The sequence below is a fragment of the Trachypithecus francoisi genome, unplaced genomic scaffold (assembly GCF_009764315.1).
Source record: "Trachypithecus francoisi isolate TF-2019V2 unplaced genomic scaffold, Tfra_2.0 Contig01603, whole genome shotgun sequence".
NCBI lineage: Eukaryota > Metazoa > Chordata > Mammalia > Primates > Cercopithecidae > Trachypithecus > Trachypithecus francoisi.
Genome location: NW_022681445.1, coordinates 97,015 through 109,390, shown reverse-complemented (window position 1 = coordinate 109,390; position 12,376 = coordinate 97,015). Strand labels below are relative to the sequence as shown.

The window sequence follows — 12,376 nt, the reverse complement described above, 5'->3', positions numbered from 1 at the left end:
CAATGGAGGAGAGCCTTGGAATCTGCATTTTTAACAAGCACCCGAGGTGACGCTGCTGACATTCCTGGCTCATGGATCAAGGCTCTACCCTGCAATATAATTACCTACCTCTAGATTCAATTTTCATTTAGAAAATTTTCGAAGAATCCTGGCTTATCTCTAAATGACATAATTTTAAGTAAATTGTTTCTTCTCTCCCTTTTCTGTATGTTTTCCTCAATGAACACAGATTACTTTTCTCATCAGAAATTATCTTAAAAAGAGCAGCAGCTCTTCTCAGGTGTCTAAGTGTTTCCGTAGGGGATAAATGCTACATTTTATTCCTAGAATTGTTGGAAGTGCCTTTTTTAAAAAACATAACTTCTGGCAACATAGCCTTGTCTGAGTCCAAATAAGAAAATATTATTTTAATCATGGGCCAGCAATTAACTCAGTAAAGTGTTTTGTAAACTCATTGATTCATTTTGTAAACTCTGTGATTCCTTTTCTGTAGTCAAAGCTGAATGCCTTAATGAACCTGTAAAATTCTCCTTCCTGGAAATTTTGAAGATTTTTCTTTGTACTACTAAACTAGCAAAGCAACAAATTCTAAAACATTCTTTAAAATAAGAAAAACCTGGCAGTTCCTAAAGTTGTTTTATCAGTGCAATTTTTCTACCGCTCTCAAAGTGGTCTTGTGTCTTTTCAATACAGATACTTTTGTTTATTGCCACAAAGTGACTTACTGGTTAAAAAGGAACCAGAAAAAAAAAAAAAAAAAAAGTAGCAAAAGATTGAGAATGAACTGGGGAAAAAAAGATGTTCACACAGAAATTTTAGAAAATAACATCATTATATAACTTGTTCCCCAAGCTCATAAACAATTTAGGATCTCGAAGAGAACAGCACGGAGAAAGACCAGAAATAAAGGACAAAAACATTTGTTATCATTGCAGCAAGTAAATTACACCAGACAATGGTTTTGGCCAGTTCATCACAAAGGATACCGGGATTTTCCCTATGACTCTTTTGATGTAACATTCTTTAAAAACAGTTTTCAAAGAATGTGAGAAGGGAAGCCCTTATAATTTAAAGAAAACACAAAAGTCACAGTAAAATTCACATAAAGTTCTTACTTCTTTCTCTCGGACCCTAATATCCTAAACAAATCTTTAAAGTACTGCGGGACGCGGACCACCACATTCTCGGAGGGGCTGATGTCTTTCAGGTGGGGGTAGAGTCTGGTGTCAATGACCTTCTTGATGTAGCCCAGCCAGTCGAACTGAGGGGAGAGAGAACAAAACAGAATGAGAGAACCTCTGTTAGGTAGCAAGTAAGAAAGGCAAATAGAATAGATTGAGCGTCATTCATTTCTTTTGATTTCACACCTAATAATTCAAGATGCAACTACTCAAGTCTAGAAAATAAACTCCTGATCATTGCTATTCAGACCTATTGTCCTTTTTTTTTTAGACAGTCTTGCTCTATCACCCAGGCTGGAGTGCAGTGGCATGATCTGGGCTCACTGCAACCTCTGCCTCCTGGGTTCAAGCAATTCTCCTGCCTCAGTCTCTGAGTAGCTGGGATTACAGGCACCCACCACCACGCCCGGCTAATTTTTTTTTTTTTTTGTATTTTTAGTAGAGGTGGAATTTCACCATGTTGGCCAGGCTGGTCTCGAACTTCTGACTTCAAGTGATCCACCCACCTTGGCCTCCCAATGTGCTGGGATTACAGGTGTGAGCCACCGTGTTCGGCCTGACCTATTGTCTTAATCACAAATGGAGCATGTGTTCTGTACCATCTACATCTGGACAACACACATACACACACACACACACACACACACACACACACACGAACACAGTAATATGCAACCTCACTCCCTTGGCCCCCTCTAGCACTCTTCCTCCTTCCTGAACTCTCCCCTCTGTCTTTCTCTCCCCATTCTGCTCTCTCTCCCCGTCCTGTACTCTTCTTCTATTCTATACTCTTTTTTCCTCCCGTACTCTTCCCTGCTTCTCTCTTGCATTTCTCTTTCTTCTTCTAAATTCTTTCTCTATAGTGTACATTTTCTCTCCCTCCCTTTCTCTGTCCTGTACTCTCCCTCACTCTCATATATACACAGAAACAGATGCCCCAGTACATAACTAGTCTCTGTGACACAGCCTTTAAAAAAAAAAAAGAGGAAATAAGCAGCAACAGAAAGTAAATGCGGTCAGGTATGGTAGCTCACACCTGTAATCCCAGCACTTTGGGAGGCCGAGGCAGGGGGATCATTTGAGGTCAGGAGTTTGAGACCAGCCTGGCCAATCCCGTCTCTATTAAAAATACAAAAAATTAGCTAGGTGTGGAAGCAGGCACCTGTAATCCCAGCTACTTGGGAGGCTAAGGCAGGAGAATCACTTGAACCCGGCAGAGGTTGCAGTGAGCCAAGATCACGCCACTGCACTCCAGCCTGGGCGACATGGCAAGACTATGTCTCAAAAAAACAAACAAAAACACAGAAAGTAACATGCCTCCATTCTTCAGAGCATCCCTATCTTACCTAAAACACCGTATGGTGTTTCTTAGATTGGCTACTCTAAAAGTCTTTTCCCAACCTTTTCTCTGTTACCTGTGTCCACTGTTGAAATGGAAAACCAGTTACTCACTTGCCCAACCTCCCCGGTGGTTAGGAATGGCCACGTGACCCAATACTATTCAATAAGAAATAAAGGGAAGACAGGCCGGGCGCGGTGGCTCAAGCCTGTAATCCCAGCACTGTGGGAGGCCGAGACGGGCGGATCACGAGGTCAGGAGATCGAGACCATCCTGGCTAACATGGTGAAACCCCGTCTCTACTAAAAATACAAAAAACTAGCCGGGCGAGGTGGCGGGCACCTGTAGTCCCAGCTACTTGGGAGGCTGAGGCAGGAGAATGGCATAAACCCGGGAGGCGGAGCTTGCAGTGAGCTGAGATCTGGCCACTGCATTCCAGCCCGGGCGACAGAGCGGGACTCTGTCTCAAAAAAAAAAAAAAAAAAAGAAAGAAAAGGGAAGACATCTGGAGATGTTCTGGAAAAGTCTGTTTGTTTTTCCTAGTAAAAGAGTTAGACACATCACTGGCCCTTTCCCCTTCTTCCTGCTCTGACACAGATGTGATATATGGAGCTGTGATGGCTACCTTGCAACCGTGAGTCATCAAACATGAAGTCAAAAAGCCAACACACTAAACAGAGTAGGATGCAAAGATAGGAAGAACTTGGGCCTTTGACAACACTGTTAAACAGCTGAGCGAATGCCAACAATTACCTATGTCTAGACTTTTGTCATGTGAGAAAATAGGCTTTAAGTTTCTAAGCCACTGTTGGAAAGATGTTTTGTTCCCTATAACAGAAGGCATCCCAATACACAGACAAGGGATATTTTATGTGATTGTTGACAAAGACGATGATAACCAAGACTGAGAGTAGGTTTTACAAGACAGAAATTTACACACAGATGAAATCCAATCCCTTCTAAAATGACTAGTTGAGAGAAAGTTTTCTGGATAGTTTTCACCAACCTGGGGAATCATAGCACTCAGTTCAGAAATGTTCATTTTGTTGTACATGGCCTCACTGGTTCGGTTTTCATGAGGAATCATTATCTGTTGGAAAGAGATTTTGGTTATTTTTTTTTTTCAAGTGAACCATTTCTTACTGTATGATTACTTCCTACATGTGCCAAAACATCTGCAGAGTATTATAAAGTTTTTCAAGGCTTTGGTGTGGTGCCCAACTTCGAGGGAGAGAAAAAAAGACATAACTTTAGGCAGGATTAAGAAAATAAACTTTCATATCCTCCTCTGCATCAAATATTGTCCCCAGTACAAAAAGAACTACCCCAAATCTCCCTCCCAATCTATAATGTGGATGGGCAAAATCTATTGCTGGCTCAATTTTGACAATTAAACTTAAGTTGGACAATTGAGGTAAACATCCCACTGTCACCTGTGGTCTCCAGATAATGATCTCAATATTTCATGAACCATCGACCATCCCTTCATCTCTAGGGGCAAATTTTCACTGATGACCACAAGACTATCTGAATGCCACTGTTCCCCGTGATCATTCTGTCAACAGCTCATTCCCTCATTTCCCCTCTTGTTTCTTTGACCTTGAGATTTCCCTAGTCCCATTGCTGGGAGTATGGATTCAGTCACCACCTATTCACACATTTCAAAACCTGCCTCTCTCCAGCCCTGACTCTATACTCTTTCCATTCCCAATACTCATGCTCTTGGCCATTTGGTCAACACCAAATCTGAGCTTCTAGCCTCCACTATGTTTAACTTAAGAAGAACAGCAATGATTATCTTCCTCAAGGATCATCTTAATCACTTCCATTGACCAGCAGTAGCTCCCATATCCACCCTTCAATCGTGTCATGACTTTGCCTTCGGGCCTTCCATCATCTAATTCCCTTGCATTAAACTTGCCACCTTCCCACTGCACACATGACTCTCCTACTCTTGCATCTCCTATCCACCATCACCACCTCCATGGTTTGAACTATGACTCAGGACTGCCCAAGATTCACTGCTTCTAGCAAGCCTTTCCAATTACACTCCACTTGGTTCCAATCACAAGGGCTACTCCATCAATAAGACCTCTCCTTGTGCACACATCTCTCTAGCTGGATTGGCTAAGTATATGCTTCCACGGCTGTATTTACAAGGACTTATTTGTGCTAGACTGGACTGTCTTGTCTTCTCAGCTTCAGAAGTTTCCCTAGGACTACGTATCCCACTAATTTTGAAAGTACCTAGTGATGTGTAGTGTAAGATATGGAGGTAAGCATTACTAGCAGTGATTTTTCAAGGTAAATATTACAGAGGGCTTACTGGCAGACGTCTGCCCCCTCTTTGCTAAATGCTTCAGTGTCCTTAGCTTCCCTTTCTTCACCCTCCACAGGAGAGACCACATGTAACTTACAAACAGCCTCCTGGCTCTGTGTGAATCATTGCCTCAGAGAATATCCACACTCCTCTTCCACCAGCCCCTCCTCCGCCCTCCGAGTCTCACAGCCCCAAGTTGGAGACCTTTGGCCTCAGAGCTGTTTTCAGCTCTCTGCCAGCCACTCCCCTCCACACAATAGATTTGTCACTTCATTTAGCCTCTTGACAATTCCCAGTCTTGCCTCAGCCCAGCTGTTTTTAGTTCCCTTTTTGGTCCAAATCCCTGGCTCAGGGCAAGGCCTTCCCTGCTGTTTCAGAGTTTTAGTCCAAATGAGAGCCCTGGGCCTCCTATGTGCCTGGAAAGAGAATTCAGACAGACTCTAGACATGGCTCAGAGGCACAGTCATGGACCTCGGGATATCTGCAGCAGTCTTCACAGTCTTCAAAGGTGACATGCAGGAGTGAACTTCTTGCACTACAAGTAGGAGTTTGGAGAGAGCTGTACACGAACATCATCACAGCAAAGACAGAGAGACCAATGCCTCCTTACCCTTATCCTTCATCCCTACTCCCATACCTCAACACACCACCACCACCTCGCCAGACAAAACCAATCAACATTTGGACTCTTATTCACCTTGAGATTTTTACTAACTTCTCTTGTAAAAGATTTCCAACACATGTGCAAAAGTTTCTTGGTAAAAAGTATCATTTTCTTTCACTACAGGGTTTCCCCAGAAGCAGATTTTACCCCATTTGTTCCCTCTTGGCCTAGGAACATATAGAGAGATTTTTACACTTTGTTTCTTCTAGAAAAAAGTTACTCCATAAACAAAGCTAACCATTGAGGAGTTCTCATTATTTTGCCCATAAGCTTGTTTTTACATCTTTTTGTCTCTACAATGAGGCAAAAAGAAGGTAAGGTAATTTATGCAGACATGTAGTTCTGTGTCATGCATATGACACAATGATATTCATTAAAGTAGGGCAAGAAAAGAATGAAAAACAGAGGCAGATACAAAGTAATACCAGAAAGGTCATTTAAAAACGTTTGCCAACATGTCCTACCTACTTCTATATCAACTTTTATATCCAGTATTGGTGGACAGACTTCCCTGAGCCCAGAACTTAAGCCAGAATGACTCTGAGTGGGGATAGCATAAAACATGGACTGGATTAAAAGCAACCTTCCATTCAAGCCAGATTACTAAGGATTTAGTAAACATCTATCTTCTATTTAAGCCAAACATGAGTTTCTCCAGGAAAAACTGTCAAAGGGTCTCTCTGCTGCTATTCTTTGGCCACAGCTGAGCAACATATGGACACTGAATGGGCTTAAACCAGGGAGGTGGAGGGAATGAAGAGCTCTTCTGTCGCAGTCCTTGTTACTTCCCAGAGGGAATGCTACTAGTTCTACCTTAGGCCCAAAGGGTAATGATACAAAATACTATTATTTGGTTGCAATTTATATTTTCATTCAGAATATACTGCCTTTAATATAAGGAAAAGAAAAGAAAGTAAAGGAAAGAAAGATTTTCAGTGAAGACTTACCTCAGCTATCTTAATTTCCAATCTAAGCACTGACTTCATGTCATGCTCTGCTCTGGAACTGTTAGCTCCTAAAAGCACGGCAGTATCCACCATGAACTTGTAAAGGGCCTCCCGATACTATAAGAAATAAAGAGCAAAGTGACCATGACAATAGCTTATTAGAAAATATGTTTCGGAGACACGGAAGAGCAGAAATAGCAGGCGGAAATAAATGTCTTTTATTTTCACTCTGTACGCAAAGTATGGTGCAGGCATTATGCAATACCAGCCACCCACATAACACTTTGGGAGAAAAAAGAGTGATGGCTACTTGGGTACTGTTTCCATGACAGACAGAGATGCCCAGCCATCAAGCATCAAGAGAACTAGTTTTCTGGCAACCGTCGATATTATGGATACATGAAATAACTCCAAATGAGACAAGGATAGAAAGTTAAAGGTCAGACGTCCTCTTTCCAGACAAGTGAGGCTTTAATAAAATAATGGGAAAGAACTGTTTCTAAAAGCAGGAGGCCTGATCCATAAAGAATGGTGGGAGGTGTGATTTATTCTCTTGCAACTCAATTTACCCACCTTCACACTAAGAAATAAAAGACCAGTGACAGCAGCCCTGTGTCTTTTCAGTTTTTTACAGTTTTCACAAAGTTCTGCTCCCTAGCTCAGGAAAAAAAGGAGAAAAGAGAGGAACGATGATGTGAACCTACCAAATAGCAAATATAGAATTTCCTTCCTACATACTCATAAACCCATTTTGGGGCTACTCATATGTCATTGGGTGGGGCGGGGATGACCTTACATCATGGGAATTAAAGAACTGCCTTAGGCCCACCTCTCATTTCAGACGTATTTGTGAGATCTCAATGCACCAGGTATTAAGTGACCTCCTTCTCATGCACTGGGAATAAGATTTACTAACATATACCTTGCCTCTGTAAGCTATTCTTACTATGTGTGTGACCTTAGGACCTATATGGTACTTAGACTATAGCAGGCCTTTAATAAATATTTGTTGAATCAGTAAGCAAGCTTTGAAAATAGTCTTAAATAGGCCAGGCGTGGTGGCTTTTGCCTGTAATCCCAGCACTTTGGGAGGCTGAGGCAGGCAGATCACCAGGTCGGCCTGGCCAATATGGTGAAACCACATCTCTACTAAAAACGCAAAAAAACTAGCCGGGCGTGGTGGCGCACTCCTGTAGTCCCAACTACTCAGGAGGCTGAGGCAGGAGAATCGCTGGAACCCAGAAGGCGGAGGTTGCAGTGAGCTGAGATTATGCCACTGCACTCCAGCCTGGGCAATAGAGGGAGACTCCATCTCAAAAAAAAAAAAAAAAAAAAGAGGAAAGAAACAAAATAGTCTTAAATAGAAATAATATTTTGCTATTCCCAGTTCAATTCAAAACAAAACATATTTATTGGCTGGGTGTGGTGGCTCACGTTTGTAATTCTAACACTTTGGGAGGCCGAGGTGGGCAGATCACTTGAGGCCAGGAGTTTGGGACCAGCCTGGCCAACATAGTGAAACCCTGTCTCTACTAAAAATACAAAATTAGCCCGGCATGGTGGTGCATGACCATAATCCCAGCTACTCGGGAGGCTGAGGTTGCTGAGAATCGCTTGAACCCAGGAGGCATAGGTTGCAATGAGTTGAGATCGTGCCACTGCACTTCAGCATGGGCAACACAGTGAGACTCTATCTAAAAAGAAAAACCAAAAAACGTATTTATTGAGTACCTACTCAAATGTACAAGGTGGTTTAGTAGGCCCTCTGCGCATATGTTAGGAAAGAGTTGTACTGACAAAAATATAATAGGTGTCTGGTTCCCAAACAGTGAGGGAGATAAACATGTAATTATTAACTATAACATTAAAGACATCAAAATAACTTCCTTAATAAAGCTGCTACATGCTTGGAAACTGAAGAGCTGGAGAGAAAATCTAGCCTGGAGAAATTGGGGACATAGCATTTGAGGGAGACTGGTTCCGACGCAGTGAAGAGTCCTGTGAGGTAGGTGATATGGTTTGGCTGTGTCTCCACCCAAATCTTACCTTGAATTGTAATAATCCCCACATGTCAAGGGTAGGGCCAGGTGAATATAATTGAATCATGGGGGTGGTTTCCCCCACATATCCTCATGGTAGTGAGTAAGTCTCATGAGATCTGATGGCTTTATAAATGGGAGTTCCCCTGCACAAGCTCTGTTGCCTGACACCACATAAGACGTGACTTTGCTCCTCATTCACCTTCCGCCATGATTGTAAGGCCTCCCCAGCTATGTGGAAGTGTGAGTCAATTAAACTTCTTTCCTTTATAAGTCACCAAGTCTCAGGTATGTCTTTATTAGGAGAGAGAGAATGGACTAATACAGTGGGCAAGCTGCTTTTGTTGGGGGAAGAACAAATCCAGATGAGATAGGAAAGATGACTTGGGATGAAGTCATGAGGCAGCCTTGAAAGCCCTCTAAAGAATTTAGACCCTGTCTTGGGAGCAAAGGCATGCTGGGAGCAGTGCTTTGAGAACAGAACTTGCCAACTGGTGCTAAGGAGACCATGTGATGAAGGAGAGGCAGTAACAGTTAAAAGGCTACTTGTTGTAGCCAAGGCAAGTTAACAAGAATCTGACCTATAGTAGTCAGGATAGAAAAGAGGGACCAAGCGGATGGAAGAGATATTTTTAAGGTGGAATCACTAGGACTTGATTGATAGGTTATGCGGGAGATGACTTTGAGCCTAGTTGCTGAGACTCCATGAAAACCAGGGGTACACCTTCCCCCCATTGGCAAATGTTCATTCTGTCTACTTTTAGGAAGGTAAACTTGCCAACCCTCTTTGACGAGTGTCCTCGGCAAGAAAGCTGCCCAGCATCTTAGTTAGCGTCCCTCCAGAGCCTTCTATGTATAGAAGTTAGTAACAGCATAGACCCAGGGGACCTAGGTCTGAGGCTTCTTTGGAAGTTCAGTGAAGTTTCCAAAATAAATTGAAAGTGTCAGAAATGAACTAGCTCTTTCCAATATTCAGGAAACTGCTAGATTTCTAAGCCAACCCAAGAAGTCTAACTTGATGGATCCTTTCTGATTCTTATTAAACCTTCATTAACCTGGAACACCTGTTAAAAATATAGATTCTCAGACCCTACCTCAAGTCTACTAAGTCAGACTCTCCAGAGCTGTGACCCAAGAAGCAACATTTAATGAAAGACTCCCAAGTGATTCTAAAGCAGTACAATTTGGGAACCATTTGTCTCCTGGGTATCCCTTCCGACGCTTTATTTCTGCAACTGATAGTGAGCTCTCTGCACTTCTGAGGAATGAATGACTGCAAGCTCATTTCTTTGTTATTTCATTTGGGCCTGCTCTCTCCCAAGCTAGATAATAAGGGCATTGAGTACTGAGACTTGTATAGCCTTGATGAGCAGACTTCTAGAAAGACAGGGAGGGGAATTTATCTGTCTGAATAAAAGTCTTCCTGTCTTGGGAATATGGTCATTGAATAGCCACACGGCTCATTTCCAGTAAAGAAGCAGTGACCTTAGAACAAGTAATGGAGCTGACAGCAGTCTGATAAGGCACATAGTTAAATATGAGTAAAACTTACAGACTTGGCTTCTGTACTGTTATCAAGGTAGTCTTCCCTCACGGCTAGGGAGAGTGTTGCTTGGTCCAGCTGTAAAAACAAAAACAGAAAGCGTTCTGCTAGCACTGCAAATTCTTACATACCATGTTAACAAGAGTGATGAAATCGTCTGCATCCCAGCCATATTTTGAGCTCATGTCATCATTACAAAAATAATTCAGTACACTCAGAACTACATGCAAATAGGCACTTTGGCAATGACCGCTATAATAAAGTATCAGAGACCTGCCCCTCCTTTTCTAATTTATGTTTTCTAAACCTTTTGAGGTCCTATCAACACTGAATAACAACAAGCTATTCAGTTGGAATAGATCTTAGAGATTATTAGCTATTCCCCCTTATTCAATGGAGAGAAAAACAAAAGCCAGATAATTGATGTGACTTTCCCAAGGTAAATGATTGGGCAGAGCTCAGACTAAAATCACTGTCCCCTATCACCAGATCCAGTATTTTTCTCATTGCAGTATTTTGCAAAATGCCAATCTGGATGGAGTTGATTAATCAGACTTTTCCAACTCCTTATCTCTATAATAACATATGTCATTGAATTTTTTTTATTTGAATGGAATCGAGTAATAATTTTGTTTTGAGAAACTTTGCAAATGTTAGAACCCTCTCTGGAAGGTTTAGGATAAGTGATAAAAACACAAATGATAACCAGACAACTAAATAAGTAGAATTATGATGATAGAAAAGATAGTATAAATTCTGAATTAAAACTTTCAGCACCTTAGGCTGGTGTGGTGGCTTACACCTGTAATACCAGCACTTTGGGAGGCCAAGGCGGGTGGGTCACTTGAGGTCAGGAGTTCGAGACCAGGCTGGCCAACATGGTGAAACCCTGTCTCTACTAAATACACAAAAATTAGCCCGGTGTGGTAGCATGTGGCTGTAATCCCAGTTACGCGGGAGGCTGAGGCAGGAGAATTGCTTGAACCCGGGAGGTGGTGGCTGCAGCGAGCCGAGATTGCACCACTACACTCCAGCCTGGGCAACAGAGCAAAACTCTGTCTCAGAAAACAAAAACAAAAACAAAAACAAAAAACAACTTCCAGCACCTTAAAGGTAAAGAAAAGAAAGAAGACAGTCTTTTCAAAAAGTGTGCTAGAAAAACTGGACATCCAGGCCTTGTGTGGTGGATCACACCCATAATCCCAGCACTTTGGGCGGCCAATGCAGGCAGATCATTTGAGGCCAGGAGTTCAAGGTCAGCCTGGCCAACATGGTGAAACCCAGTCTCTACTAAAAATACAAAAATGAGCCAGGCATGCTGGCACACACCTGTAATTCTAGCTACTTGGGAAGCTGAGGCAGGAGAATCACTTGAACCCAGGAGATGGAGGTTGCAGCGAGCTGGGATGGCACCACTGCACTCCAGCCTGGTGACAGAGTGTGACTCCATCTCAGAGAAAGAAAAGAAAAACTGGACATCATAAACAAAAAGAAAATAAACCTTTACCCATACCTCACACCTTATTCAAAAATTAACTGAAAATAAATCATAGCCCTAAATGTAAAACCCAAAACTATAAAACTTCCGGAAAAAAATATTGGGAAAAATTTTTGTTACTAGGGGTTAGACAAAGAGCTTTTAGACATGACAATAAAATCACAATCCTTAAAAGCAAAATTAATAAATTAGACTTTATCAACATTGAACAATTTGTTCTTGAAAGAAACTTAGGCCGGGTGCGGTGGCTCACGCCTGTAATCTCAGCACTTCGGGAGGCTGAGGCGGGTGGATCACGAGGTCAGGAGATCGAGACCATCCTGGCTAACACGGTGAAACTGCATCTCTACTAAAAATACAAAAATTAGCCGGGCGTGTTGGCGGGTGCCTGTAGTCCCAGCTACTCGGGAGGCTGAGGCAGGAGAATGGCGTGAACCCGGGATGCGGAGCTTGCAGTGAGCCGAGATTACGCCACTGCACTCCAGCCTGGGGGACAGAGCGAGACTCCATCTCAAAAAAAACAAAAAAAGAAACTTAACAGAATAAAAAGACAAGCTACAGAATGTGGAAAATATCTGAAAATCACATATATGACAAAGGATATGTATCTAGAATACATAAAGATTCCTCAAAACTCAACCATAAGAAAAGAAACAACTCAATTTAAAATTGAGGAAACGATTCTAACAGACACTTCATCGAAGAACATATGAAGATAGAAAATAAGCACATGAAAATATGCCCAACATCATTAGTCATTAGGAAAATGTAAATTAAACCGCAATAAAATACTATAGATCTGTTAAAATGGAAAAAAAAAAAAATCTGACAACTGCTGGGTGGGA

At 42.1% G+C, this 12,376-nt stretch overlaps 1 protein-coding gene across 1 annotated transcript in view; it reads right to left on the bottom strand.

Moving 5' to 3' along the window:
• Positions 1–12,376, bottom strand: part of PHEX (phosphate regulating endopeptidase homolog X-linked) — a 227,189-nt gene that overhangs the window by 156,150 nt on the left and 58,663 nt on the right. Inside the window, 4 exon segments of the mRNA XM_033195320.1 lie at positions 1,116–1,261; positions 3,527–3,610; positions 6,452–6,568; positions 10,043–10,111. Of these exon segments, the coding sequence (XP_033051211.1) occupies positions 1,116–1,261; positions 3,527–3,610; positions 6,452–6,568; positions 10,043–10,111 (416 nt within the window).